Source organism: Mesocricetus auratus, unplaced genomic scaffold, assembly GCF_017639785.1.
Source record: "Mesocricetus auratus isolate SY011 unplaced genomic scaffold, BCM_Maur_2.0 Super-Scaffold_100691, whole genome shotgun sequence".
Lineage (NCBI taxonomy): Eukaryota > Metazoa > Chordata > Mammalia > Rodentia > Cricetidae > Mesocricetus > Mesocricetus auratus.
This window is the reverse complement of record NW_024429267.1, coordinates 6,847,100-6,873,369: the sequence shown is the minus strand read 5'-3', so window position 1 is coordinate 6,873,369 and position 26,270 is coordinate 6,847,100. Positions and strand designations below refer to the sequence as shown.

Genomic DNA, 26,270 nt, shown 5'->3' with positions numbered 1-26,270 from the left:
TTCCCTCTCTCACTGAATGGAAAATCAGGATTCTTTTATGTGATCCAGCCCCCCACCCACCCACAGTGTCTTCCTAATATGGTAACACTATGAGGCACACAGACCTTCTATTTTGAACAAGGGTGGGCGGGGTCTGTTTTGTCTGTGGCTAGATATTTGTTTGTTTGTTTGTTTTTCAAGACAGGGTTTCTCTGTGTAGCTTTTGTAGACCAGGCTGGCTTCAAACTCACAGGCATCCGCCTGCTTCTGCCTCCTGGGTGCTGGGATTAAAGGTGTGTGTGCCGCCGCCACCACCGCCCAGCTTAGTGGCTAGATCTTTTTAAGTCCCTTTCATTACTAAGAATTGGCATGGCTTTCCTATGTGTTGTGAATGGATACCTGCCTTCATGTGTGTTTTCCAAATAACTAATATTTGCTTTTTTTAAAATTTTCTTTTACCTTTTTTGTTTGTTTGTTTGTATGTATGTGGGAGACTCAGGTGTTTTCCTCTGACACTTTTGGTATTGTTTTTTGAGACAGATGTCCCCACAAACCTGGAGTTTGTTCTCTTGATTAGGCTGGTTGTTTATGAAAGGGTCGGAGGGATGGCTTAGGGGTTAAGAGCATTTGCTGCTCTTCCAGAGGACCCCACTGCAGTTCCCAGCACTCTCATTGGGCAGCTCACAACTGTCTGTAACTGCAGCTCCTGACGTCCTCTTCTAGCCTTTGCAAGTATAGGCAACACACATGTACACATAAATAAAAAGGTTTACAATCTTATGTGTATATGAAAGTACTGCTAATATAAAACATCCATATTCACTTACTGATTGCTTAATTTAAAAAGAATAATAAAATTATAGGCTGGAACGATGGTTCAGGAGTTAAGGGCACATACTGCTCTTTTAGAGGATGTGAATTCAATTCCTAGCACCCATGTCAGGTTGTTCACAAGGTCTAACTCCAGCTCCAGGGGAACCCAACACCTCTGGTCTCCATAAGCACCTGCACTCATTGTAGGTATGTGTGCACACCCGTGAGCACACACACAATTTAGAATAAAGATAAATCTTTTTTTAAAAATTAGTTAAAATAGAATTAATCGCATGTGAATCCTCAACTTTATCCTCTTTTTATTTCTTTCCAGAAGTAATAGATATCCTTAATTTGTTACTGACCATTTTCATGCATGTTTTATGCTTTTTTAAATATTTAGTTTTATGTGTATGGTGTTTTCCCTGCATGAGTGTCTGTACATCTTTTGTGTGCAATGCCCATGGAGGCCAGAAGAGTGTGTTGGATCCAGAGTCTAGCATTATAGACATTTGTGAGCTGCCATATGGGTGCTGGGATTTGAATGCCCTGGTCCTCTGGAAAAGCTACCATTGCTCTCAACTGCTGAACCATCTCTCTAACCCCATGTTTTATGTTTTAATTATCAATTGATGTAAGTATAAATGATACTCCTTTACACATGGATGTATGTGCTAAGGGAATATTTATTTTTAGCAGTTTAAATATTTTCAGTAATATTTTGACTATATTTCTGTAACTTTTTTTCCCCAGTTAATGTTATGTTGTGTTAGGTTCAGCCATGTTGATAGGTGTGGCATTGTTAGTGCCTCAGAGCAGTCACTCTTCAAATGCCAAGAGTGTATTCTTGGTATTGCTTTCCTAGTGGTAGACATCTCAGGTGTTGCCTGTATTTTCCCATGACATTTAAAGAACAGGCTTTACATCTTGTTCATGTCTCGTGGGGGGCAGTCATAATCATAAAATAACAAAATTTAGTTTTTTTCATTTGCAAATAGAATTTATTATTCATATTGTCCTGCTCTCCTCCATCCTTAGATGACAAAATGTTTACAATCTGAGAGAAAGACAATAGTTTATTGGTATAATGTATCAACTAATCTTACTTGAGCATCAGTGAGATGCCTGGTGGAAATGCCTGGTGTGTAAGGCTGGTAACCTGACCTTGATCACTATATAAAGATGGGCGAAAGTAGATTCCACAGAGTTGTCTCCCAGTCTCCACATATCTGTCATGGCCTAAAAACCCATAATCACATTACACACACAACAGGAATTTTTAAAAAATAAATCTCATTACTGTTATGTTACTTGGTATCTTTAAATTCCCGTAGAAGGCAGTGCTTCAAGGTGAAGTGCCAAATGGATGAAAAATCTGGAACACTTCACAAATGTGTGTGTCTTCCCTGCACAGGGGCCATGCTAATCTCTGTATCTTTCCAGTGTGATGAAGCAAGCACATGAAATTAATTTTTAATCCATCATCTGTATTGGTCTTTATGACTGATCAATTTCCTGCATCTATCTGGGTCTGTTTTCTTAGCCATAAAAGCAAACCTGTGCTATTAAATTGCCAAGGTTCTTTCCAGGCTTGTGATTTCTGTGGTCCTATCCCCTCTTTTGCCTCCTTATAAGTGGATAACATGAATCAATTGTAAGCAGCCATTTAGCATAAGAATCAATTCAGAAAAGTCATCAAAATGAAAATGACCTTGAATCCCTTGGAATGTTTTCTTACAATATGTTTCCTGTGTTATTTGAATAGGTAAATAATCGGCAAGCTAAGTCTATTTTAAAACCATCAAAAAATTCCTATTGGGTGTATTTGAGTATCATGGACTCAACTCTGGAACCTGGTCTTCTGAGGTAGACGTTGGTTTGGATTGCCAGCTGGGTGAGCAACACATAGCCTGTGGGTGGGTCATGGAGTGCTCCTGAGTCAGGGTGACACAGAGCTGTCATTTTGAACACAAATTATTGTATTATTTGCTGCCAAAAACTGATGCTCTTTAAAAGTCTATTGAAACAGGAAGAGGATTTTGACCCTAAATATAGTGCTTCAGAAAGCTGTGTTTTAGAGATATAATTATTCTCTTCAATTTTATTTTTATAGAAATTTTTATTTTATCCATGTATGAGGGTGTTTTGCCTGGATGTATGTCCATGCACCTCACAGAGGCCTACACTGTGGTTGTTGGTGCTGGCTTTGTGACAGTTCCTCCTCCTTTCAGCTTCTAGTCATTTGGGGACTTGGAATAAGCCAGGAGGACTGGAGGACTGTCCTATCTGTAACCATCACAGTTTAGCAGAGGATGTGTCAGATCTTGCATTGCTCACCATCTTACCTTTTTGTTTTCTGTGTGGAGATTAAACACTAGGTGAAGTTACCATTAGAGAACACAACAGGTAATCACTAAATGGAGGAATGGTCATGACAGGGAGAAGTGACACAGGTTATAGTTTGCTGATTTCACATAGATGCAAATAAGACATTTTAATAATGAAATATATTTGAATATTATAAAAAGATTTGATTCATACCAAATAGGCTTTCCACTCTTTGAGCTATTTTTAGTAGCCCTGTGTACTGGGGAAGTACTCAATTTCAGTAACTCAAGGATGGGCCTTAACCTAAATCTTGGGATGAATTTAGATTAATTCAGTCTTGATAAATCCCATGACAGAGATTACTGCAGACATTTGGCCTTAGCCCACCAGAACATGACATTACTATGACAAGCCATTGAGAAATGAGAAACCGGGGCCTGGGGAGGAAGCTTAGTTGGGAAGTTCCAAGCCCAAGACCTGAGTTCAGTCTTATGGGGAAAAAAAGTTGTGTGTTGAACTCCCCATGCTCAGAAGGTGAAAGTTTGGGGCTTCCTGGCCAGCCAGCCTCACCTTTCATCACAAGTTCCAGGCCAGTAAGAGATTCATTCTCAAAAAAAGGAAGGAAGGAAGGAAGGAAGGAAGGAAGGAAGGAAGGAAGGAAGGAAGAAGGGAAGGAAGGAAGGGGTGGGGGAGCATTGTGAGATGGTAAGATGGTAAAACTGTAAAACCCGTCCACCTGGGTCCAGCCTCTGGGTCTCACTCAGTGGACAGAAAGACCAGATCCCCCCACGTTTTTTTCTGACCCCCACTGCAACACACCGTGAATAGATACATGGGATGTGCCAGGGGATCTACACTTTAGGCTGGATTCTGATCTTTTCACATATGTGTGCATACATACACACGTGAACCCACTCCATACATGAGTACGCATCCTCAAAAAAGAAAAGGAGAGAAGATGGAAGGAAAAGAAGGAAAAAGAAAGGAGGAAAAATGAGTCGTGAAGGCCAGTGCATTGGAAGAGACACTCGGTCTGTTTTCTTCTTGCTTTTGTTGTTAGGAGCTGTTATCAGTCCAGGTATAAACCCAGTCCTCTCAGAAAGACAGAGCCCAGGGAGGTACAGAGAAATGAGTCAGAAGAAACCCCTAGACTGAGCCTTTCTTTAACCTCAGCTACCACTGGGCTTTCTGTATGAGTTAACAGATTATATTAAACCAGATTGAAGGCTGTACTTTCCTTTGAAAGTAACCTAACTGATACAATTTTATTGGTAATTATTCTTATTCTTTTTACTCCTGGATTAGTCTCAGAAAAGTATCTTTTCTTTAAATGTTAAAGAGAATGTTGATCCACTATATTTCTATTGGTATTATTGTCGATCTAATTATAAATATCTTCATTTCTTTAAGAGAGAGGTTTCTCATGATTGTAATTATTTTGAATACATGCATTCGTGGGGGGGGGCACACACACGTGGGGAGGCACTTGAATGTGGAGGCCAGAGGTCTCCTGTGGATGTTGTTCGTCAGATGTCATCAATATAGTTATGAAGACAGCATGTTTCACTGGCCTGGATGTGTCAAGTAAGGCTAGACCTGCTACTCTGAGCCCAGGGACCTGCATGTGGGTCTCCACCCCCAGCACTAGGAACTCAAGTACCAGCCACCCAGCCTGGCTGGAAGTCAGGTCTTCATGCTCCCAAGACAAGCAACTGACCCACTGGGCAGACTTGCCCACCCTCCATCCTAGCCCTTAAAAAACAAACAAAGAAACAGCAACAACAACAACAACAAAAAACCCAAAATGTATTTTATTTATTTTTAAATATTATGTGTATGTGTGTAGGTATGTGCACCAGAGGGCAGGTGCCCACAGGGTCTTGAGGAGGGTGTCAGACTCCCTAGAGCTGGGGTTTCAGGCAGTTTTGAACCACCCAGCATGAATGCTGAGGACTGAGAGAGTCCTCTGGAAGAGCAGTACAAACTCTTAAGCTGTGAACCATCTCTCCAGCATTCTCCTCTCCAGCATCCCCCTTCCCAGGTTTTGTTTGTTTCTTTGTTTTTTGGATAGTTGAGGGTACAGCCGTCTTGAACAGTTAATTCTCCTATCTAGGTCTTTCACTTCCCAGTTCAGTTCTATCAGTGATATTAATACCCTCCATTTCTAGTAAAAGGCCCTGATTACTTTTCCATGTTAGCTAATCCACTAAACTCTGCAGCTGAGCCAATGCCAAATGACACCATTCACAAGGAAGTTGTTTTCTGACCTCCACACTCTGCTGTGGTGCACACTAGAGCTTCCACTCACATGTATGCTAATAATAAGGAAAGAAAGAAAAACAAGCCTTATACAAATTACATTTAATGGCATTGTATGAGCCCAGAGTGGTTCTTGAATCAGGTGGCCACTAGAACAGGGCAGGTTCAATGATACTCTAGGACTGCCTGCCACATGGCTGGATAACAATACGGAAAGGGGGAGTGAGGTACAGAGAGAGATAGCTTATTGACTAGAACTTGGCATTTGCTTTACTTTGAACCTGGTTTGACTGAAGCTTGGCTAATGGGATTAACTGAGACCATTATTCCTTATAAAGCAAATAACCAAGTTAGCTTAGTGTTGAGTTAGGTTGAGTTTTCTCCATCTATTGGAACACCTGAGAATGAAGACTTTCTCAAGCCAAGTTTGGTTTGAGTTAATGTGGTGAAATGCACTTCCCAATCCACTGTTGTCTTGTTTTGAAGGGCACAGCTCAGTGGTGAGTACTATCTTCATGGTTGTGTGAGGTTCTCTCCAGAGCTTACAGATCTGCAGCCCCTTCTTATCCTCTAGTCCTCTCTGCCCCTCCTCCTGGCTTTATTTTTCTGCTCTGGAAAGGCTCACCAGTTAAGTGCACATACTCTTCCAGAGGATCCAGACTGTTGTTTTGTTTTTGTTTTTGTTTTGAGACAGGATCTCTACATAGCCCTGCTTCTCCTAGAACTCACTCTGTAGACCAGGCAGACCTTAAACTCACAGAGATTCATCTGCCTCTGCCTCCCAAGTGCTGGGATTAAAGTCATCTGACACCAGATTCAAGTCCCTGTATCCATATAACCACCTGTAACTTCAGCTCCAGGGATTCAACCCCTCTGGCCTCTGCACACACATACAACCACACACATATATGCACATAATTAAAAGTAATTAAAATCTTTTAATGTTAATTTCAAGAAGCATTTATTGAATGCCTATTTTGGGTGTTAGGCATTGTTTTTGATGTGGGGGCCAAAAAGAGATGAATGGTAGAAGAAATTTTTTTGTTGTAATTTATTTTGCATTCAAGGTTTATATGTGTGTGTAGGGGTGGGGCTGGGCGCACACCTGCCACATCCCTGTATGGAAGACAAAGGGCAGCTTAAAGGAATTAATTAGTTCTCTCCTTCCACTGTGGGATACAGCATTGAACTCAGGTTGACAAGTGCTTTTACCCATTAGCCATCTTGCCTGTTCCAAAGAGGATTTCTACAGGGTCATTGTTACACTATATTTGAAGATATCTTTAAAAATCAGATCACAATAAAAACTAGTGTCTACATCTGAAACAAGCGAGGGCACACATAGGTGCTGTGGGATGCTAGCACTAATAGTCATGCTACTGTACTAAGTTCTGGGTACATTACCAGCTGCCCCTGCAATGCTGACGACTGAAGGAAGAAATGTGATCTGCATAACCTGGGAACACTGGGATCAGACTGTATTTGCCCACAGTCCAGGGCCATTAGTGAGAGAAAAGAATGGTTAAGAGACTAGCTTGATGGACAGCTTGGGTGGCATTTTTGTCTGTCTCGACATGCAGAAAGCTACAAAGACTCCCCCATGGAAAAGTACCACCCAGAGGGGAGGGTGAAATCCAGTTGGTTTATGCATATGCATTACCAAAAGCTGGAGCTGGGAAGCAGTCTTTTTGGGTGCTTTCCACCTCCCTGTGAAGTATTATACATGGCTGCATGATACCCCTTCACACTCCAAATGCTGCAGTTACTGTTCAAGACCATTTATAGGACATCCAGCTTATATGTGTTCTTAAAGAGTATTGGAGACGGAGTTCAGTGGGTTTTTTTTAAAGGTTTATTTATTATGTATACAGTGTTCTATCTGCATGTATCCCTGCAGGTCAGAAGAGGGCATCAGATCTCATTACAGATGGTTGTGAGCCACCATATGGTTGCTGGGAATTGAACTCAGGACCTCTGGAAGAACGTCGGTGTTCTTAACCACTGAGCCATCTCTCCAGCCCTAGTTCAATGTTTTAAAAGGTGAAAGAATGGGAAAAAACTAAGTACAGCTGAGTGGCATATGAGGGGGATTTAGCAAATTGCTGCCCAGCTGTATTCATCTGTGATCCCCACAGAAGCCCTTATTCCTGGGGTTGAAGCTATAGCTCAGTTGGGAGAGTGCTTACCCAGCATGTCTAAAGCCCTAGGTTCCCCAGCATCACTTCCTAAGTTGGGGCAATGGAATGGTGTGCATATAGGCAGTTCCACGACTTGCAAGAAAGAGAAGCAGAAAGATCAATCCAGGGCCATCCTCAGTTATATAGTGCTTTAAGGCCAGGGATTCTGTGCTCCTTTCTAGTAGAAGTCCTCAGTAAGTTTTGAAGTTTTGAGCTGCCTTGGGTTGGGGATAGGTGAGAAGATGTAGACCTTTTGAAGTGCCAGAGTCACAAAAGACTTTCCTGTGTCACCCTGCAGGCCTGTTGAGCTTTGGCTTCAGGTTCAAATTACACTGGAAGCTTTGAGAATTGCTTGTGACTGTCTAAATGGGTGTCAGAAGTTTGGGAGGAGGCAGGCCTAGTCAAGTAAGTTCTTCGTTGTTCTCTCTGTAATTCTGAAGTGTGGCCAGGGCTAAAAACCATGCTGGCTATTCCAATTATAGGCAGTAACCCTTGAGACATGTATTAAGATGTACATGAAGCCCCTACTAATTGTATAAAATAGAATAAGCCTTCTTCCCTTGCCACCAAATGGGCAGAGTCTCAGTTCTTTTTTTTTTTTCCTTAAGTTTGCAGGTTCTGACTAAACAAATGAGAGGGGAAGAAAATTATTTTAAAGAGGCTCCATGGCCTTCTGTAGGGAAAGGCTGGGGCATGAGGACTGAGAGCATTGTGTATATGTATTTCAGGAAGGAGAAAATATGTTCTCAGTCCTTCTGAATTATGTAACTTTGCAGGATGTGGGCCATTTTTGCCCAAATAATGAGGCCTGTAATCCTGCATTTCACATGTGTGGGAATGCTTTGCAGAGTGATTAGCATTCCTTTCTCCAGCCTGTATTCAGAGGAAACATGCATTCACACCCTCTGTGCGCTCACATTTTCCAGTGCGTTGGAGAGCTTTTTTTTTCAATAGAAATCTTTGTTCCCTCCTTAATAAGACTTGGATTGAATTTGAGGAACTTAGCATACCCTTCTTTGTTTTCTGGCAGGAATTGATTTTAAAATCAGAACGATAGAACTCGATGGAAAGAAAATTAAACTTCAGATATGGTAAGTAAAAAAAGTGAAGACACATGGAGTTTCTATTTGAATTGGGAATTGAAAGTGAGGTTAAAATGTGAATCATGTTGTTAGAGACATCGTGCAATTCCTCAGACCTTTACTTTGTAAAAATCAAAGAGAATAAGTGCTGCACATCATTCTGTGGCAGAGTGGGAGGTAAGAAGCAGAAACTGATCCAGAAGAGGTCCAGAGTCCATTCTTCCAAAGCTCTATACAAGAAGAAACAAATTCTCAAAAGCATAGAATACTTCTCTATTGTAGTTGCAGCTGTGACTCAGACGCAGTAAAATGGCTAAGTGTCACAGACCACAGTCTTCTAGCCACAGTATTCTAAATTGAGGACTTCAGAGAAATTTCTTGCCTTCTGTCCATCACTAAGCCAGAATTCTTGCTGGGCAGTGTTGGCCCACCTTTAATCCCAGCACTCAAGAGGCAGAGGCAAGTGGATGTCTGAGTTTGAGTCCAGCCTGGTCTACAAAATGAGTTTCAGGACAGCCAGGGCTATACAGAGAAACTCTGTCCCGAAAAACAAAACAAAACAAAAAGACAGAATATTTGAAACACTGGGTTTATAAAGAGAAATGGTTTGCTTTGGTTCAGTTAGTCCTAGACTAGATGGAACCATTGATTTGGGTCTCTGATGAGATGCTAGACAGAAGTGGCAGGGAATGCATGGATGGCAGAACAAACTGCTTGTTTTGTGGGCTAGGAAGAAAGCAAGGAGGGAAGGCCAGGACCCTACAATCCACTTGGGCCCTGCTTTTTCTTGCATGTAAATGAGTTGGATTGATAAGAGCAGAGGTCCTCTATAACCCTAATAGTTTATAATTCATTAAGTAGAGTCTATTTAACTGAGGAATGAGAAAGAAAATAAGTAATGCCTTGTCTTTCAGGCTACTGTGAATTTAAAAAAACAAATTAAAAATTTTAAATACTTGATACCAAATGTATATGGGGTTCGCCTCCACACACTCCTCCAAGCAGTTCTCCAAAGGATACCACATGGGTGTTCCTTAACTTAACTCAATTCTAGCATAGTCTATCTAGAGAGAGCATCAGATATAGTTTGAGGGCACAATCCCACAGCCTACCCCATACTCCGGATGCCATTCATAAGTAGTAAGTTGTTGCCTATTATTTGAACACACACATACCTCTTGTTCCATCACAGAACTTGGAGAAACACTTTAACCCTTAAAAGTGTGTGTGTGTGTGAGTGTGTGTATAAGCATATGAGCAGGTGTGTGTATGCTAGTTCCAAATCAATAGTGTATTTGAGTCAAGGAGATGTGATTAATCCACGCATAGGTACTTGGCTTCTGTGTTCCTCCTCCTTTGCTAAGTTCCTCGTATCTCTAGTGCTGGTGAGGAAGAGTGTAATTAGATAGTATCATCCTGGTGCTCAACAACTGAGAGACCTGCAACCCTTGAGTTGCCTTTAAGGCTGTGAGTTTTTGAGTGGCAGAGATGGAACCATAGCTCTCCTGAGCCTATTGTATCTTTTGCAGAGTAAAGATAATAGTATCACCCCATCTCATACCGGGCTATGGTGGGCATCACATAAGCACTGAATGAAAGTAATTTGTAAAGTAGATATAAATATCAAAACATTTACTGCTTTAATTGACTATATTTCTTTTGAACCTTCATCCCTTGTAGGGTTTCATGTGTGTTAAATTTTCAATATATTTTCACAAATACTTCTCTCTTCTTTGCAATTAGTTAGTTTTAGTATCACAGGAAGTGACTAGTTCTGGCTATAAATGGCAAATTTAAAAATAGTGATTTTCCCCCTAAATATCAAGAAAATTTGGCTTCTTTTGTAGGATTTAGTCTATAAATGTAATTAGAAATGTCCATATTTCTTAGAGAGGGGGGAGGGAGGGGAGGGAAAAAGAAAGAGACAGAGAGAGAGAGAGAGAGAGAGAGAGAGAGAGAGAGAGAGAGAGAGAGAGAGAGAGAGAGAGAGAGAGTGTGTGTTATGTATTACCCCTTGCACAGCCCTGATTTGCTGCAAGAGATTGAACCTGGGATCTTGGTAGGCTACATTCCCACCCTGTAATACATATTTTAGTGGTACATGATCGGCTCAAAAGGAAAAATAGGTGAGAGATTATATAACTTTGATATGTTTATGTTTAGTTTTTGGCAACTTGGAGAATGACGTTGGACTCCAGGTTGGTGTGTAATTAACTGCAGGCTCTGCTCTGAAAGCGCTCTGGAGGAGACATGTTTTGTTCTGCTCCGCTGAGCAGAATGTACACAGTAGTAAGTCCGGTTGAGCAGTTTGCTTTGTACAGAAATGACACATGCAGTGAAGAAAGTAAATGCCTTAGTCATGTAACACTTAGAGAAAGGACTGGCGTTGCCTCTGGGAGCCCAAGAGTTTAGAACTATTCTGTTTCCTCCCACATGCCAGTTCCTAGCAGGACCTGCGTATTTATTTTGCTGTTGCTGCTGTTACCACCAAGTCCCGGTTTTTCACCCAAGTCCTTGTGCGTGCTGACAGACTCCCGTGGCCAGCTCCTCCAGCTCCGCGGGTACAATGTGCTGTCTTTGTGCCTCGCTGTTCTTTTCCTTGCCACACTGCACTGGCTGACAGCAGATCAGATTTTATCTCCTGTAACCTGGGGTCCTCACCTATGTTGCTGGTGAATTTTAAAATCACTCTTTCCTTTCTTTGTTTCAAATTTTAGGGACACAGCAGGCCAGGAAAGATTCCGAACAATTACAACAGCATACTATAGAGGCGCCATGGTGAGTGTGTTTCTGGCTTTCTAACCCTTCAGGTGAAAATAAAATAAAATTGGGGTATTCATTGCCTATATGTAGTTATGAAGCTAGAGTCTAGAAATACTGCATTCAGCAAGACCAGCTTGGTCGTGGAAACCTGACTGGAGCAAATGAGGGAATGAGGAAAGGACAGACACATAGATTCACATACAGAAAAGCGAGGATCTGGAGGCCTGTGCGCTCTTTGATGGAGCAGCATGGATACATCTCAAAGTGTTAATGGTGTACAGAAGAGGAAGAGGGGCTAGTTTGTCTCCAAAGGAGGTCTCATTTGGGAAGCAGTTCAGGCACTAGACATCCAGGAGGAGGACACTGCAGTCTCCATAGATGCTTCCTGTACACTGTCAACATTCATACACAGACCAGAAGAAGGCTTTCCCAGTTCCTTGAGCCTGATCCAGGGTAGCCTTTGCTAATTCCCATGTGTCCAAGGCATTGGAGTCCTTATCAATGTTAACCATTCAGGCAGGACTCATTCACTAAGGACTTCCTCTCCTCCCTACATAGTAAAGTGAAGGAAAATAAGATTTTAAATTTGAAAATAAGAGATTTTAAGGATTTTGAAAATTGTGTTTTATTTTTAGTAGCTATATTTTGTTACTAGTCTTTATAATAAGTAATGAAGCCATTAGCTCTTAGATATTCTAGAACTCCTCTGCATTCTACTGAGGTATTTTTGCTTTTTTCTTTTTATTACTTGGTGCAGTCTTAGTAAACCACAAAACCTGTGACTTAAGTGTTCCTTTCTTGTACTCTTTTATCCCTCAGCCCTATAGCCATATCACCCTTTATCTCTTTCCACCTCCGCAACCTGGCCTTGGTTATGGCTTCTTGCCTGGCTAGGAAGTGGCTGAATGATTCCATAGCTCTATAGGACCTTGGCTGCCAGGACCTTCTTGGCTGCTCCTAGCCATGTCCTTACTGTCATAGCTCTATCACCTAGTTGTTTTCTGCCCTCACATGCTTCTCTATTTCATGTATTTATAGTGCCTGTTGACTCTGGGCAGGTCCTGTGTGGTGCTGGGAATACAATGGTGGATAAGTACTTGGAATCATAGGTTTGTGGACTGTGCTGGGATGTCAGGTGCAGGATAGAGCTTCATCACCAGCTTTTAGGCCTGAGTCTGGGGATGTGACTCAGTGGTAGAGCATGGGTTTAACATACCTGATGCTAACTCTGTAACATCGAAAATAAAATAAATTAAGTAGACATAAGCCAAGCCCAATTTTGAGTCTTGAATTTTGATGGTATGCTCAGATAGTCTTGAAAGTTAAGCCACTAAGCTCATAGAGTCCACCTGGTAGGTTGTAGAATACAGCTACTGAGATTCCTGTACTCCTGGGAATGACAGAAGGTAACAGAACTGAAGGTGTGATGACTGTCCTTTGCATTCAGGAAGATATGACCTGGATCCCCATGTCTTTGTCCTGCAGTCTGTCATCCCTTCCTCCGCTACTTCCCCTTGCCCACTATCATTTGGGTACTAATAACTCATCTCTACCACAAGATAGAAGGTTCCTTTTAATGCTGTAGCATAACTAGCCGTTTAATGTGTTCTCCATACTTGACCCTGTGATATTGTCTTAGTTAGGGTTTCTATTGTTATGATAAGACACTGTGACCAAAATCACCTTGGAAAAAAGGGTTTACTTCATAGGACCTTGTAGTCCTATCAACTGGGAAAGCTGGGGCAGGAACTGATGCCGAGGCCATGAAGAAGTGCTGGTTACTGACTTGTTCCTTATGGCATACTCAGTTTGCTTTCTTATTCAGCTCAGGACTGCCCAGTGGGCTGAACCTTCCCATATCAGTCTTCAGTAAAAACAGTACAATAGTTCTCCCTCGCTATTAAAAGTGGATATTAGTGGTATAAAGAAGCTTTAAGAATTCCAAGAAATCATCCCAAATCCTACCTCCCTGAGAGAGAACTATTTTTTTTTTCTTCGAGACAGGGTTTCTCTGGTCTTGAACTCACAGAGATCTGCCTGCCTCTGTCTCCCCTGTGCTGGAATTAAAGGCATGTACCACCACTGCTTGACCAGAGAACTCTTAATATTTTTTATTTCCTGGCTTTTTGTCTAGTGTGTTTTATGTAATTTGTATATGTTTACATTTAAATTTACCAACAAAGTTGGACACTAGCCTGTACAGGACTTTGAGCGTTGAGTGGATCATGGGTGCCCTTCCAGAAAAGAGACTAAAAGAGGTCAGAGTGAAAGCAGGAAGACAACTAAAGGGTGGGTCAGCAGCTCCAGGAGAGCTAACTGAGGAGAATCTAATAATCCAGTATATGAGTAAAGGAGGTCAGGCTCTGAAAATATTGAATCATAGGATCTCCAGGACCTAGAGACTCACTATGAGGGAAACACCCAGGCATTTACATAGCTGCTGGGGTTTTATTGTCTTTTACCATGTGATTGTACAGGGAGAACAGAGGATTTGGGAGGGACCCTCAATCTTCTGTTTTACTTACGAGAATTTGTGGTGACTATTGGAGATGTATAACAGCTAGTGTCTAGACAGTATTCCCTAAAGGACATCTTGCCTTGTCTACCTTCTTGGACCCATCTTTCTCTTTTCCCAATAGATGTGTACATCTTACTAAGCTTTCTTTGAGTCATTTGAGTGTACCCTGGACCTTCAGTGACAAAATGCTATTGATTTGCTGCTGTTGTTGCTGCAGCTGTGTGGCCGGCACCATGGGCTTCCCTCTTCATCAGTCCCAGCCCTTTTGTCAAGTTCACTCTACTTGGTCTTCATGCCTTGACTTATCATTTTCTCAGAGAAACTGTCTGTACCCCTTGAACCACTTTACCAGAGAAGACTATGACTCTGTTGTTTTAGTTCAAATCTCCCCATGCTTCTATGACGCAATTGTCAGAATTCTAGTTAATTGTATGTTGGTCTGTTTTCTTTATTATCCATTCATGAAAAGAAGGGACCTTGGTTATCCTATTCACTGCTCAGAGTACCTAATATAAGTAGAGAATTGGCACATAGTAGGTACTTAGCAAATTCTTGAGAGTTGGAAAACCTTTTTTGTGGTGTGTGTGTGTGTGTGTGTGTGTGTGTGTGTGTTAGATAAAGTTTTACTGCGTAGTTCAGCTGGCCTGAAATTCTCTGCCTCCTGAGTATTAGGATTTCAGACTGTGCATGGTTAGCCATAGAATCAGTATCTCTGTCTCTCTTTTCTACTCTCTGACAGTGCTAGACATCAAACCTACAGTGTTTACCCATGCTTACAAGCACTCTACCACTGAACTACCAACCTACTCCATATTGTTGAATGGATTGATACTTAAGTGTGTGTAGCACATAGTATTCACAGTACTGCAGAATGGCCCCAGAGATCCATGACTCAGTATTTTCAGAACCTGTCCTCCTCTTCTTGTACCAGCTTCTTATTCTCCTCTTTTAGCCTCTCCTGGGGCTGCTGATCCATTCTTTAGTTGTCTTCCTGCTTTCATGCTTAATCTCTCCCAGTCTCTTTTCTGTAAGAGCACCCGAGACCAGCTCACAAGTTCTCACAGTACTGACTGTAAGGCACCCGAGACCAGCTCACAAGTTCTCACAGAACTGACTGTAAGGCACCCGAGACCAGCTCACAAGTTCTCACAGAACTGAACAGTGGTCTGGGCACTTAACATAGAGGTGCTACTTGAATTATTTGGAAATTTTAGATTTTACAGGCAGGAGAATCTTTAAAAACATGATGACAGTGCCTTAACTAACCCATGTAATAAATGCATTATGTTTTCATATGAGTTATTAATGTTAGGACAAATGACAACATTGTGAGCCTGTATTGAAACCCTGTATTCAATACAGTAAACCTGTAGAGAAATTTAGGACAGTATGGTCTTGGTCTCAGGAGAGGAATGAGAAGAATAATCATTTCTGTTTGTAATAAGCAAGTGTGCCCTGGAAATGTCCCTCTTCCTCTGAGCGTTCACTGTCCCTGTCTTACTTAGCCAGGCCTGAAGCTCCAGTTGGGGCCGATCATTATCACCTGAGGTCAGGTAAAATGAGCAGCTCACCTTTCCCACAATCACTAATTCATTAAAGCTAACAGTGAAGATGTTAACTGTTCATTGAGACAGTGAGACAATAGCAGCATTCATTTGTTTTTGCCTCTGTATTTTTCAAATTTATTATGAATCCCTCTTTAAAGGCCAAAAAAAGACAGAAGAGAGGCAGGTAGGCACACCCTGCATTGTGAGCTGTGAGTATATGAAGTATGACGTAAACTTTTTGTTTCCTACCATAGGGAATTATGCTGGTCTATGATATCACCAATGAGAAATCCTTTGACAATATTAAGAATTGGATAAGAAACATTGAAGAGGTATGTATGGAAGGAGAGTGCCAATGCTGGACAGAAGCTTACTGGGAATATGTGGTGGGATATTGCCTTCTCCTAGAGATGGCTGCTACTGAGGAACAGAATGGGCAGGACAGGCCCACCTGCCCACTGGAAAAAAACTAGATCCTCAATGGTGCCAGGTCAGCAACTGTATATAGATAGTAGACAGAGGAGCATTTCATGTATAAACTCAGGTTAGAGCTTAGACACAGTATAATCTGGGTCCCCATTTTATACCTAAGGAAACAGGTGAGGAAGGAGTGACTTGCCAGTGTTCGTAGAGCCTTGAAGACAGAACCATCGCTAAGATACCTGATTCTCAGCTGTGTCACTAGCAGAAATATATTTCTGCAACTTTTTTGCCTTTCTAGCATTTTTTCCTCCATAGATATTTGAAATTTGGGTTAGTTACAGGATAGTTGGTACTAAGTTTTCCTTGAAATATCTGTGGCATTTCAGAAAGAAACCAACTAAGAAATAGTTTAGTACTTTTGAATGAACCCACATAGTTCATCTTTTTAAATAGTTCAAAACCCTACAGGTTACTTTCTGTAGGCAGAGTTTTCCTGTCCCAACTGCTTGGTCCCAAATACCCAGCAGCCGCTTCTGAAATAACTAACTCAGAGACAATATAAATTGTAAATGCTCAGCCAGTAGCTCAGTCTTATTACTAACTACCTCTTACATTTTAAGTTAACCCATATTCCTTATTTATGCTCTACCACATGGAAGTACTTTTATTAGCATGGCATGTTGTATGTTTATTTTTTTATTCTTTACTCTTCTGGCTTTTTGAGAGGTCCACCACCCAGCTCCCAAATAAATCACACATGGAGGCTTATTCTGTTTTTGACCAGAGTAATTGTTTGAAGGTTTGGCTGTTATATATGAGTTATGAATGCGAGCCTTTGGGAGGAAATGTTTGCATAGGCTCTGTGAAGGCTTTAAGCTGAAGTAATTCTCCCTTCTATCTTTAAACATTTCTCTGAGTCAGGCTTGTATTGAATGAAAGGTCATCTTGTTGCTGAATAAGCTGCCATTTTTCTTACAGGTTGGGGTTTTCCCATTGAAGCTCTGTGGTTATTCTCAGGCTATTTTTATAATTCACTGTTTTCCTCCTGCAGCATGCCTCTTCAGATGTTGAAAGGATGATCCTGGGTAACAAATGTGATATGAATGACAAAAGACAAGTGTCAAAAGAAAGAGGGGAGAAGGTAAGTTTGAACCGAATGAATAAAGAATGGAATCCTACTCCCATTCAGTATTCATTTTCTTCGTATTGATTTACATTTTTAAAATGTCTGCGTTAGTCCTTTAAGAACTATCAAACAACAGTGAGATGTAGTCTGTACTTGGATAGTGGGAATTAGTATTCAAATCCAACCCCGTTTATATCATCTGGTCATGACTCAGCTCTAGAGGGTGCTGGGAGATAGACTGGCCTTTCTTAAGATCCAGCAACTCTTGTTCAGGCTCTTTCAGATTTGTGTGACAAGCCCAGCTCTGAAGTTACAATAACTCAGTTTCTGAAAAACTCTACTAGGGTAGGTGAAATTTCAACCATCATCACTTCCCAGTTCATTGTTTCCCTAAGAGTTTCATACAGCTTAGCTTCAGCTCACGAGCAGCAAGCTCCTGGTAACTGCCAGGCTACAGAAGTAACATTTACAGATGCCTGGCTGTACAGCAAATGGGCATTTTTTGTGCATGTTTACTTAAGGAATTTTCTCAAGCCTTGAGAGACTGTCTCTGGTGACAGGTGCAGATACATTTTGTTCAGTCTGACTACCAACTTGCTCTTGAAAACCTTCACTTAATTTGAGTAGTGTTATGTGGGTTAGGGCCCTGAAGATAGATGGATATATGAAAAGAATTTGCATTTGCCATTCTGCTTCACAAAGTAGTTCATTCAGAAAGGAAAGTCAGGGTACACTTGGAGAGTTGTGTTCCTGGAGACAAGATAAAGGGGTAAATGATCCCAGGCAGGTGGTAAGGCTGAGACTCCATCTTAGGGTTTTTCTTGTGTGTTTATTAGAGACCCACAGGTACAACAGAATAAATTTCTAACATGATATTTTAAGTAGAAGCTGTGTTATTTTTAGACTAAGTTAGATTATAAAGTTTAAAGCACAATACAAGAAAACAAACAAAATTGAAAACATAGGAGTTCTGGCATAGACTTTTGTGGGCTTTGAAGAATGTACAATCTATTAAGTGCTTTGTATATCCATGGTACTTTCACTAAATTTGATTTTCTGTTTGTCTTTCAGTTAGCAATTGACTATGGGATTAAATTTTTGGAGACGAGTGCAAAATCCAGTACAAATGTAGAGGAGGTAAGAAATGTATGGCGACTTGCTATGTAGCAGCTCAGCCTAGTGAAAGCCTCTTGTGCACTTCTATGCCTTGGGCTTTTACATCGACTCTACTCGCTGGATTTCTAGCATGCAGCTTCCACATGGGTTAAGATTGCTCAATTAAGATTCTTGGAAGAGAGGAGATACAAGTTCACTTTAAGTTTAGTGCAGCTGTTTGTTTAGGAAGTTAGCAATCGCAGACTCAGTGTTCCCGGCTTATTTGTCTTCACACTCTACTAGCCTGTAGCAGACAAGCTGAATCACTTGAATTAAGCCATTGTCTCTTGAATGGATTCCCTTTGTATACGCATTTGAAATAGTTAAGCATGGCACTATTATGCTATGGCATTTAGTAGATATAAGACAGTGTTTTTCATAGGTTAGTTTTAATACATTTCCATTCAGTTAGCCATTAAAACAAGGTTATCGGGGTGGGGGGGACTGGCAAGATGGCTCAGAGAGTAAAGGAGTTTGCCAGGGGACCTGAGTTTGAGCTCTGGGATCCATGTACTCTGACAACTGTGCTTACCCTGTGGCAAACATACCCATATACACAAACACAATAAGAAAATAAAATACTGAAAATGTTTGAAAAGTTCATCTAAGGTCTTAAAAGAACAGATGAAAATTACAATTTTATGGTCAATTTAAAAAATTAACAAAGAAAATATCATCAGTATTTCTATACTTTGTGAACAAAACCTGCTCTAGAAAACTTTAGATCATCTGTTTAGCTGCTATGTAATGGAGCTACTAACTGTGCTTAATAACCCTGCAGTTCTAAGCTTTAGTGTCTTAGATTTTTCACTCCTTCCTTACACAATGGCTAAAATATCAAGACTTTAATGGCCTTGGTAGTCAAAATAACCAGCACTCATTTTTCAGGTTAGCTACTGAGTGTTTTGTTGAGAAACAGGAAATTGCTACTAATTTATTTTCATAAGCATAGATTAAAAACAAAACCAAAAAAAAAAAAAAAGAAAGAAAGAAAAGAAAAACAAGCTGCCTTTTTCTATGAAAGGAATCCTTCCAATAAAGCAGAGGGAAAGGGATGTCTTATGTCAGCTCCTGTGGGGTACTCCTCGATCTCAATCTTGGCCACACAATTAATTTTATACCACGGTAGAAAAAAAGTAAAAGTGATGACAGATTTTTTTTAAAGAGCTAGTGAGAGAAGTGGGTTTTCCAGGCTTCCTTTTAATCTGATTTCCAAAGCCCTCCCCCTCTCTGTCTCTCTCTCTCTCTCTCACTGTGTGTGTCTGTGTGTACGCACGTGGATAAGCCTGCGGTTTAGCATGGAAGGTTCTGCATACTTAGATATGCTCTCAGAAGAGGTCAGAAAGAAAAGGTATAGGTTTTTGTGAAGATGAACTTTTAGAGTTATAGTTTAATTCATAATTGTTCTTAAATCACTTCTTAAACAGAATTTAGAATTCTGCTGGGTAGTTTTATGTCATGTTAAAGTCAACTGAGAGGAAAGGACCTCAATTAAGAAAATGGCTCCATAAGATCAGGTTATAGGCATGCCTGCAGGGCATTTTCTTAATTCGTAGTGATTGATGGAGGAGGGCTGAGCTTATGGTGGATGGTGCTATCCCTGGATTGGTGGTTCTGGTTTCTACCAGAAAGCAGGTTGAGCAAGCCTTGTGAAGCAAACCAGTAAGCAACACCTTCTATGGCCTCTGCTTGAGGTTCTGTCTCCTGGTTCCTGCTGTGCTAAATTGCCTATCCTGACTTTCTTTGATGATGAACTGTGATGTGGAAGCTTAATGATCTGAATAACCCTTTCTTTCCCAAGTTGCTTTGGTCATGGTGTTTGATCACAGCAATAGTAACCTAAGACAAGCATCATCTGGGCCAGAGGTTGAAACCTTTCCCTAGGGAAGTAGTGTGGTGTAAACAGAGCCTCTCTCCTGTTCTTAGTGTATTGAGGAAGCCACTCATAACTGTATTGCCATGTTAGGAACTTGTGGCAGGCATTACATGCATAAAATATTTGATGAATGAATGACAATGTGACAACATTGGAAAATATGATGTAACTGAAAAAAAAAGTAAAATGTACATGCTAGGATTTTTGTTTTTGTTTTGTTTTTGTTTTTCAAGACAGAGTTTCTCTGTGTAGCCCTGGCTGTCCTGGAACTCACTTTGTAGACCAGGCTGGCCTCAAACTCACAGAGATCCGCTTGCCTCTGCCTCCCAAGTACTAGGATTAAAGATATGTGCCACCACCACCCAGCTCATGCTAAGATTTTAATTATACTATTTTTCCAGTTAGAAACTCTGAAGTGGTATATTCATAAATAAATAATAAAATCTATGTTTCTGTTTTTAAATATAACTATTTAATAATAATTTTGTTTGTTTTACCTTTAGGCATTTTTTACACTTGCACGGGATATAATGACAAAACTCAACAGAAAAATGGTTTGTATCACTTTAGTTTTTATTTCCATGATACAGTCTTTTAGTTTGACACTCAACAGAATGGACAGCATGATTATAATATGTTCACATTAAACTTATTTGTTCCTGATGCTTTCATATGATTGTACCATGGTTCTAATTTCTATTGCTTTAGGGTTGTTTCTGCATTACAGCTGTCTCAGCTCTTTCCTCTGACTCCTTAAGTGGTAGTCAGTTAAATTTCTATCAGAATAGTGAAAATAATGATGGCAGAAATTGCTTTTTTCATAAAATTATCTAATTCAATTTTTATATAATACATAATTTATATCTATATAATGATGATCTTTGAGTTGCTGAAGTTGGCTTCAATTTGAACTGTCAGTGGTGAATCTTTAGGACACCCTAAAGTTCATTTTAATGTGGGTCCTCATGAAAACTATCTCCCTTCTGTTACCAGCTCTTCTTGCCTCTAACCCGATTGTCTACTACCTTAGTCCTGTTTCTATCATTATCCTTGACACCCTACAGGCCTTGGCTGAAATTGCTTTAAACTAGATATATAAGTGTCCTACCTAACACATGGTTAAAACAGAAGTGCTGTCTATCCTAAGAATAGTTTCTTTTTAATTCATCACTTGCAAAGAAGGCAATGCTGAGACTTAACTAATTCCTTCTCTGATAGAACTTTTCAGTGAGCACCAGTGCGAGTGTACTAGAGTGTATTCCCCACACCAGGTGTGCTTGTACTTTGTAGGTAATTGGGGTCAAACCATGAAATTTTGGTTTCCTTAGAAACTTCATGTCCTGTTTTTCAGAATGACAGCAATTCATCAGGAGCAGGCGGGCCAGTGAAAATAACAGAAAACCGGTCCAAGAAAACCAGTTTCTTCCGCTGTTCATTGCTTTGATGAACTCGTCTTTTCTGAGAGACTGCAGTATACCTAGAGGGCCCTTCCCTGCTTCTCTGAAAGCACAGGTTACCCAGCCTCAGAGTCACCTCACCCGGCTGCTGCGGAGAGTACCATGGAACTCTAGACCTCTCAACACAGAATGCCAAGTGGATTCCAGCTTTATGGCCTAGCAAAAGAACAGGCTCCTTTCTTCAAATGTGGAAGCAAATGATGTGGAGACCCACGCAGGACTTAACTGGTTTTTCCTTGTTTTACTGCCTGTCCTGGAAGCTGCTATCTTTCTTTGCACATGAGTGTCAGCCCTTTCTCTGGTATAGCATAATCTTAGACTCCTAGCTAAGCACTTTAGTGGCATGAAGTTCTAGACTTATATATTTGGGGATGTTAAAAGACAGCAGAACATTAAACAGAGGTTGATCTACTAAAATTAAAGGATGATTGGCCTGGGTCATATGGCCAGAAGTTTTATTGGTAGCATTTACTGAAGGGCTTTGATTTACAGTGTTCTTAAAAAAATCATTAAATACTGGCAAACTTTTAAAATTCATATGCCCATCTGTTCACTAGATGCCACCTGATCTTCATCTTTTCAGGTGGTTATCAGCTCTGCCCATCCCTGAGTAGCTGTATCCTTTTTAAGTTGGGTGCCACTACCTTCTCTCTGGAAACAGCATGTAGAAAGCACTCCAGTCTCATTGTTTCTGAGGGTCATATTTGCTGTCCCTTTTCCTGCCTACCTTCTTGTCATTATTTACGTATCTAAAACCAATAATATATGCAAGCTCTGCTATGTCCATCTGAACTTCATGAGTGGAGATTTCACACAGGGAGAGAAATGGTCATTAGGGCTTTATTTTCACATCCAGCTATGGGCTTGTTACATCAGAATGTGTAATATATTCTTTCTTAGTTTTACCCATTAGCTTGTATTACCCAATTCTTAACCATAATACTGTCTGTGAGAGAGTTAACACAGGTTAGATTTAGATTTCAGTTTGCAGAAAACATACCTATATGGAGGGAAATTAAACATGTTGGTATAAGATAGCTGAAAATAATGACTTTTGGTTCTATTTAGGGTTTAAAAAATACATAAAAGTAATTAGACCTAGAACATCCTCCAGAAATCTTGTCTTTTTATTAGAGCACATATGATCCAGGTTCTGACTTTCAAACAGCCATTACTTAATGTATAGGACCCAGCCCTTTTTGTTTCAGTTTGTAGTTAAAGTGGTGTGGCTATACAGGCCAAAGCCAACCAAGAGCTTTGCTGCCTTTCTCATCAAATGCTGGTTCTGATGTTTCTTTGTGAATAAACCATCACACTAGGGGTGGGTGGGAGGTGTTTAGTGTTAACTTATGTGCCAAATACAGATCATAATGTCACTGCTATTGTTCCAGTCTGCAGTGTCCTAACACAGAGGGCATTGAAACAGATAACAAGGGAAATGAACTGGTAGCAATTACTCCTGCTCTTGTGCTGTATATTAAGAACTGGACATGAAAATGGACATGGATAGTTGGTTACACAGGGAATTCCACTTCAGTGCTTGGACTAGCAGGCCTTCCTGTCTGTGGGAAAACTCAAAGCATTCCAGTGGCTGCCAAGTATACCAGAGTTATTTTTGGTGGATATGCTGACTTTACTGTTGACAAACTTTAGCCTTTTCTTCCTTTTCTCTAGTTACCTACCAGCTTAAAGTCACACATTACTGTCCAGGTGTAAGTAGTTCTCTCAATGAGAATTGATTGTAAGTCTAACATCTTCAAATTAAATACTTTTTTTTGAAAAGAAATGGTATTTTCTTAGAAATGTTTTATCACTACTTTTCTGGAAAAAAGTTCAAGCAGTTATGATGGTAACAAAGTACTTTGCAAAAAGCATGAGCTGTGACACCATACACGAATGTAATTCTTCTAGTATTTACCTCTGACTGTTTGGTGTCTTAACACTTTGGTTTCTATCTCAGGGGTTGTCTGCAAACCAAAACTGACATGTTCTGTGGTCAGCATCTTTTTTTTTTAAACCAGAATGCTTTGCTTTTGATTTCTTCACTCTTCTTGTGTCTTTTGTGGGTTAATAACTAGTCTCCATGAACTTCTCTTTGAATGAGCCTGTAAATGTTTAGGTGAGTCTAAAAGTGCTCTTTGAAGTAGCAGCAAACTGGGAGTATATTCTCTGTTATATAGAAATAAATGTCCTTGCTATTTTCTTACATTTAGCTTTGCTAAATTGTATATAATTTGAGCTCAGACCATAGGAAATTCACTTTCTGCATGGAAAAAACAACCCAACAAATAGTCTACTTTGCTTAATAATGTACATATGGTGCATTATTTTTTTTCTATTTGTAGTTGAATTTAGTGACAGATAATTGTCTGTTCCCTGCTGAAACTGAAGAAATCTAGTGTGTGTGTGTGTGTGTGTGTGTGTGTGTGTGTGTGTGTGTGTGTGTGTGTGTGTGTGTGTGTTGTGGTCTTACAGATAAGATAGGGTACATAGAGATGTTTGCAGCAGTATTAGTGGTTCAGTGGCTGCACTTTATTATTATTGTGCTAATTTTTTGACAACAGTTGGACTCAAAATTTTGAAATTGAGTCTGAGAGTATCAAACAGTGAAGTATGCTGTAACTAAGTAGCATGTGAATCAGTTGATTGTGAAATGTTTCACTGGGAACATATTCTAGCCTCTTTTACTTCAGATGATGATGAAGCGATCTCCCTGCGTATCAGTCAGGTGCTGCAGGGCTTCTTACTGTTCATGTGGACATTTTATGCAGTCTTCGTTATAAATTTCCTGAATTTCTCTTTACTTTGAAAGACTATTTTTTAATTATACCTCATTTATCTAACTAATATTCTAATACCTGGTAGAAAAACAGTGAGCCAGCCTGTAAGCATTCAATGAAATTTAGACAGTCTGTTTTGTTTTGTCTTGTTTTGAACTGAAGGTATCCTTGGAAAAGGGAAATGTGATACCTTAGTTTTGAATAAAGCATGCATGTAAATATCCAGTAGCATACAAAAAATGTTACTGCCCTATCCATTAATGAATTTAGTTGTGCAATATATGGGATTATTCCAAGGTTTGTGAGTAAGAAATTACCAGCATTTTTACAGGCTCCAAATATTGAGAATCTCTATTAGGGCTTAAAGTGTCTTCCTATGAGCACTAATACACAGATTAAGTAGATTTTCTCTTCAAGTTTGTGACTTAGATGCTTTTATAAATATAGTTCTTAATCTTTAAAGATGAGATTCTAAGCCTAGAATTTTAATACCACATTTCAGTTGGTTTACTGATCTCAAAATTTCTTCAATTCATTTTTTTAGACTTAAACACAACTAAACAAAGACACCTTCCTTTATCTTTCTCATTACATCCAAGACTATCTGGAAATGAAATCCCTGGATTCAGAAGGACATAGGTCAGGATATACTAATAAAATTTATGAATGTCATGTTCATTAGAAAGAAACTTAATGACTGAATACAGAAATGAAAATCAACAAGCATTTGTCTTAAGAATTTTCCACATTTTAACTTTGTATCTTGAAATATGTGCCATATGCCAGGAACTAACAGAACTTCGTATTTCATCTTTGTATCTTTTTTTAAAAAAGTGAACTTATGATTGTTCATTCCAATGGCCTTACAGATGGGTTTGTCTTGACTGTTTGCAGCTGATAGATGCTGCAGTTCCCTAAATGCAAAATGCCATGAACTGTCTGGTTAAAATCATGCCCCTGTGGGAGCTATGGAGTTTTTACATAGGCTTCTACTTGTGTGCTTAAACATATTTTATTTTGCTCCAGTGGCTTACCGTGGAAGCTCCTGTGGATAGTATAGACCTGTCAGGTGGTTGGACTGTTAAAGCCAGTTCTTTAACTGTACTGATACTGATGCTGTGGTTTTTAAAAAAATGGATTTTATTCCAGGTGAACTTTTTTTTACAATAATGTTCATCTAAAATAAAAACTACATAATGAAAATGTTCATGACTCTTAAGTGAATTGTATGTTTTAGAATATATATAGATTTTAAACTGTATTTTAATTGATCTGTGTTCATTTTACATGGTACTGAGTTTCATAAGGACATTTTAATGCAAGTACATAAGGTACATTGAGTATGTTACCTTCCTGTACCCGTTGGCCTTCCCATTTCTTCCTTCTCTTTCCCAGTAGTCTCTGTCATTCTCTTAGACAGATGATATAGAGTCCTTCAGGTAGTTGGATCATTTGGAAGATCTACTTACCACCAATAGTATATGAGTTCATCCCTGCCAGCATTTCTTTTTTTCTTTTCTTTTTTTTTTTTTCTTTTAAGATGGTCTCACTGTATAGGCCTGACTGGCTTTGTATAGTACTTCAGACTTACAGAAGTCCCCTTGCCTTCTACCTCAGGTATGCTGGAACTAAAGGTGTGAACCCTGATTTTGTCTTATTAATGAAGTCTTGCCATTAAGACTGGGGTAAAATGATATCTCAATGTAGTTTATTTTCTCCCAGAGATTCAGGTTTATTTAAGGGCATGAAGAGTTAGTGAGAGCCCCTGGTGTCTAGTGGTAAGGCCTAGCATGTGGCTAGGTAAATAGGGAGGGTTTCCACAACCTGGGACTACTTGAAAGTGTGGCTTTCAGCTCCTGCATGCCCAGTTTGGATGTTAACATGCCTGAGGAATAGGAACAGTTGCAATAGGGCTTGCCTTCACTCGACACGGCCCCCACAGGTCAGTGTCTTTCCACATTTCTCATACTTCAGACACAGCTGTCCC

General features: G+C 40.0%; 1 protein-coding gene and 1 non-coding gene across 2 annotated transcripts in view; one reads left to right on the top strand and one right to left on the bottom strand.

The window, feature by feature from the left end:
• Window positions 1–25,486, top strand: part of Rab8b (RAB8B, member RAS oncogene family) — a 71,080-nt gene extending 45,594 nt beyond the window's left edge. Inside the window, exons 2-8 of the mRNA XM_040739643.1 lie at window positions 8,587–8,647; window positions 11,356–11,416; window positions 15,721–15,798; window positions 16,941–17,030; window positions 18,087–18,152; window positions 20,550–20,600; window positions 21,398–25,486. Coding sequence (XP_040595577.1) covers window positions 8,587–8,647; window positions 11,356–11,416; window positions 15,721–15,798; window positions 16,941–17,030; window positions 18,087–18,152; window positions 20,550–20,600; window positions 21,398–21,490 — 500 coding nt within the window. The 3' untranslated portion in view covers window positions 21,491–25,486. The remainder of the gene's footprint in view (window positions 1–8,586; window positions 8,648–11,355; window positions 11,417–15,720; window positions 15,799–16,940; window positions 17,031–18,086; window positions 18,153–20,549; window positions 20,601–21,397) is intronic.
• On the bottom strand, window positions 2,162–2,264 carry LOC121137728. Its single transcript, XR_005875034.1, has one exon. It is a non-coding gene; the product is annotated as a U6 spliceosomal RNA (small nuclear RNA).
• Window positions 25,487–26,270: the final 784 nt, after the last annotated feature.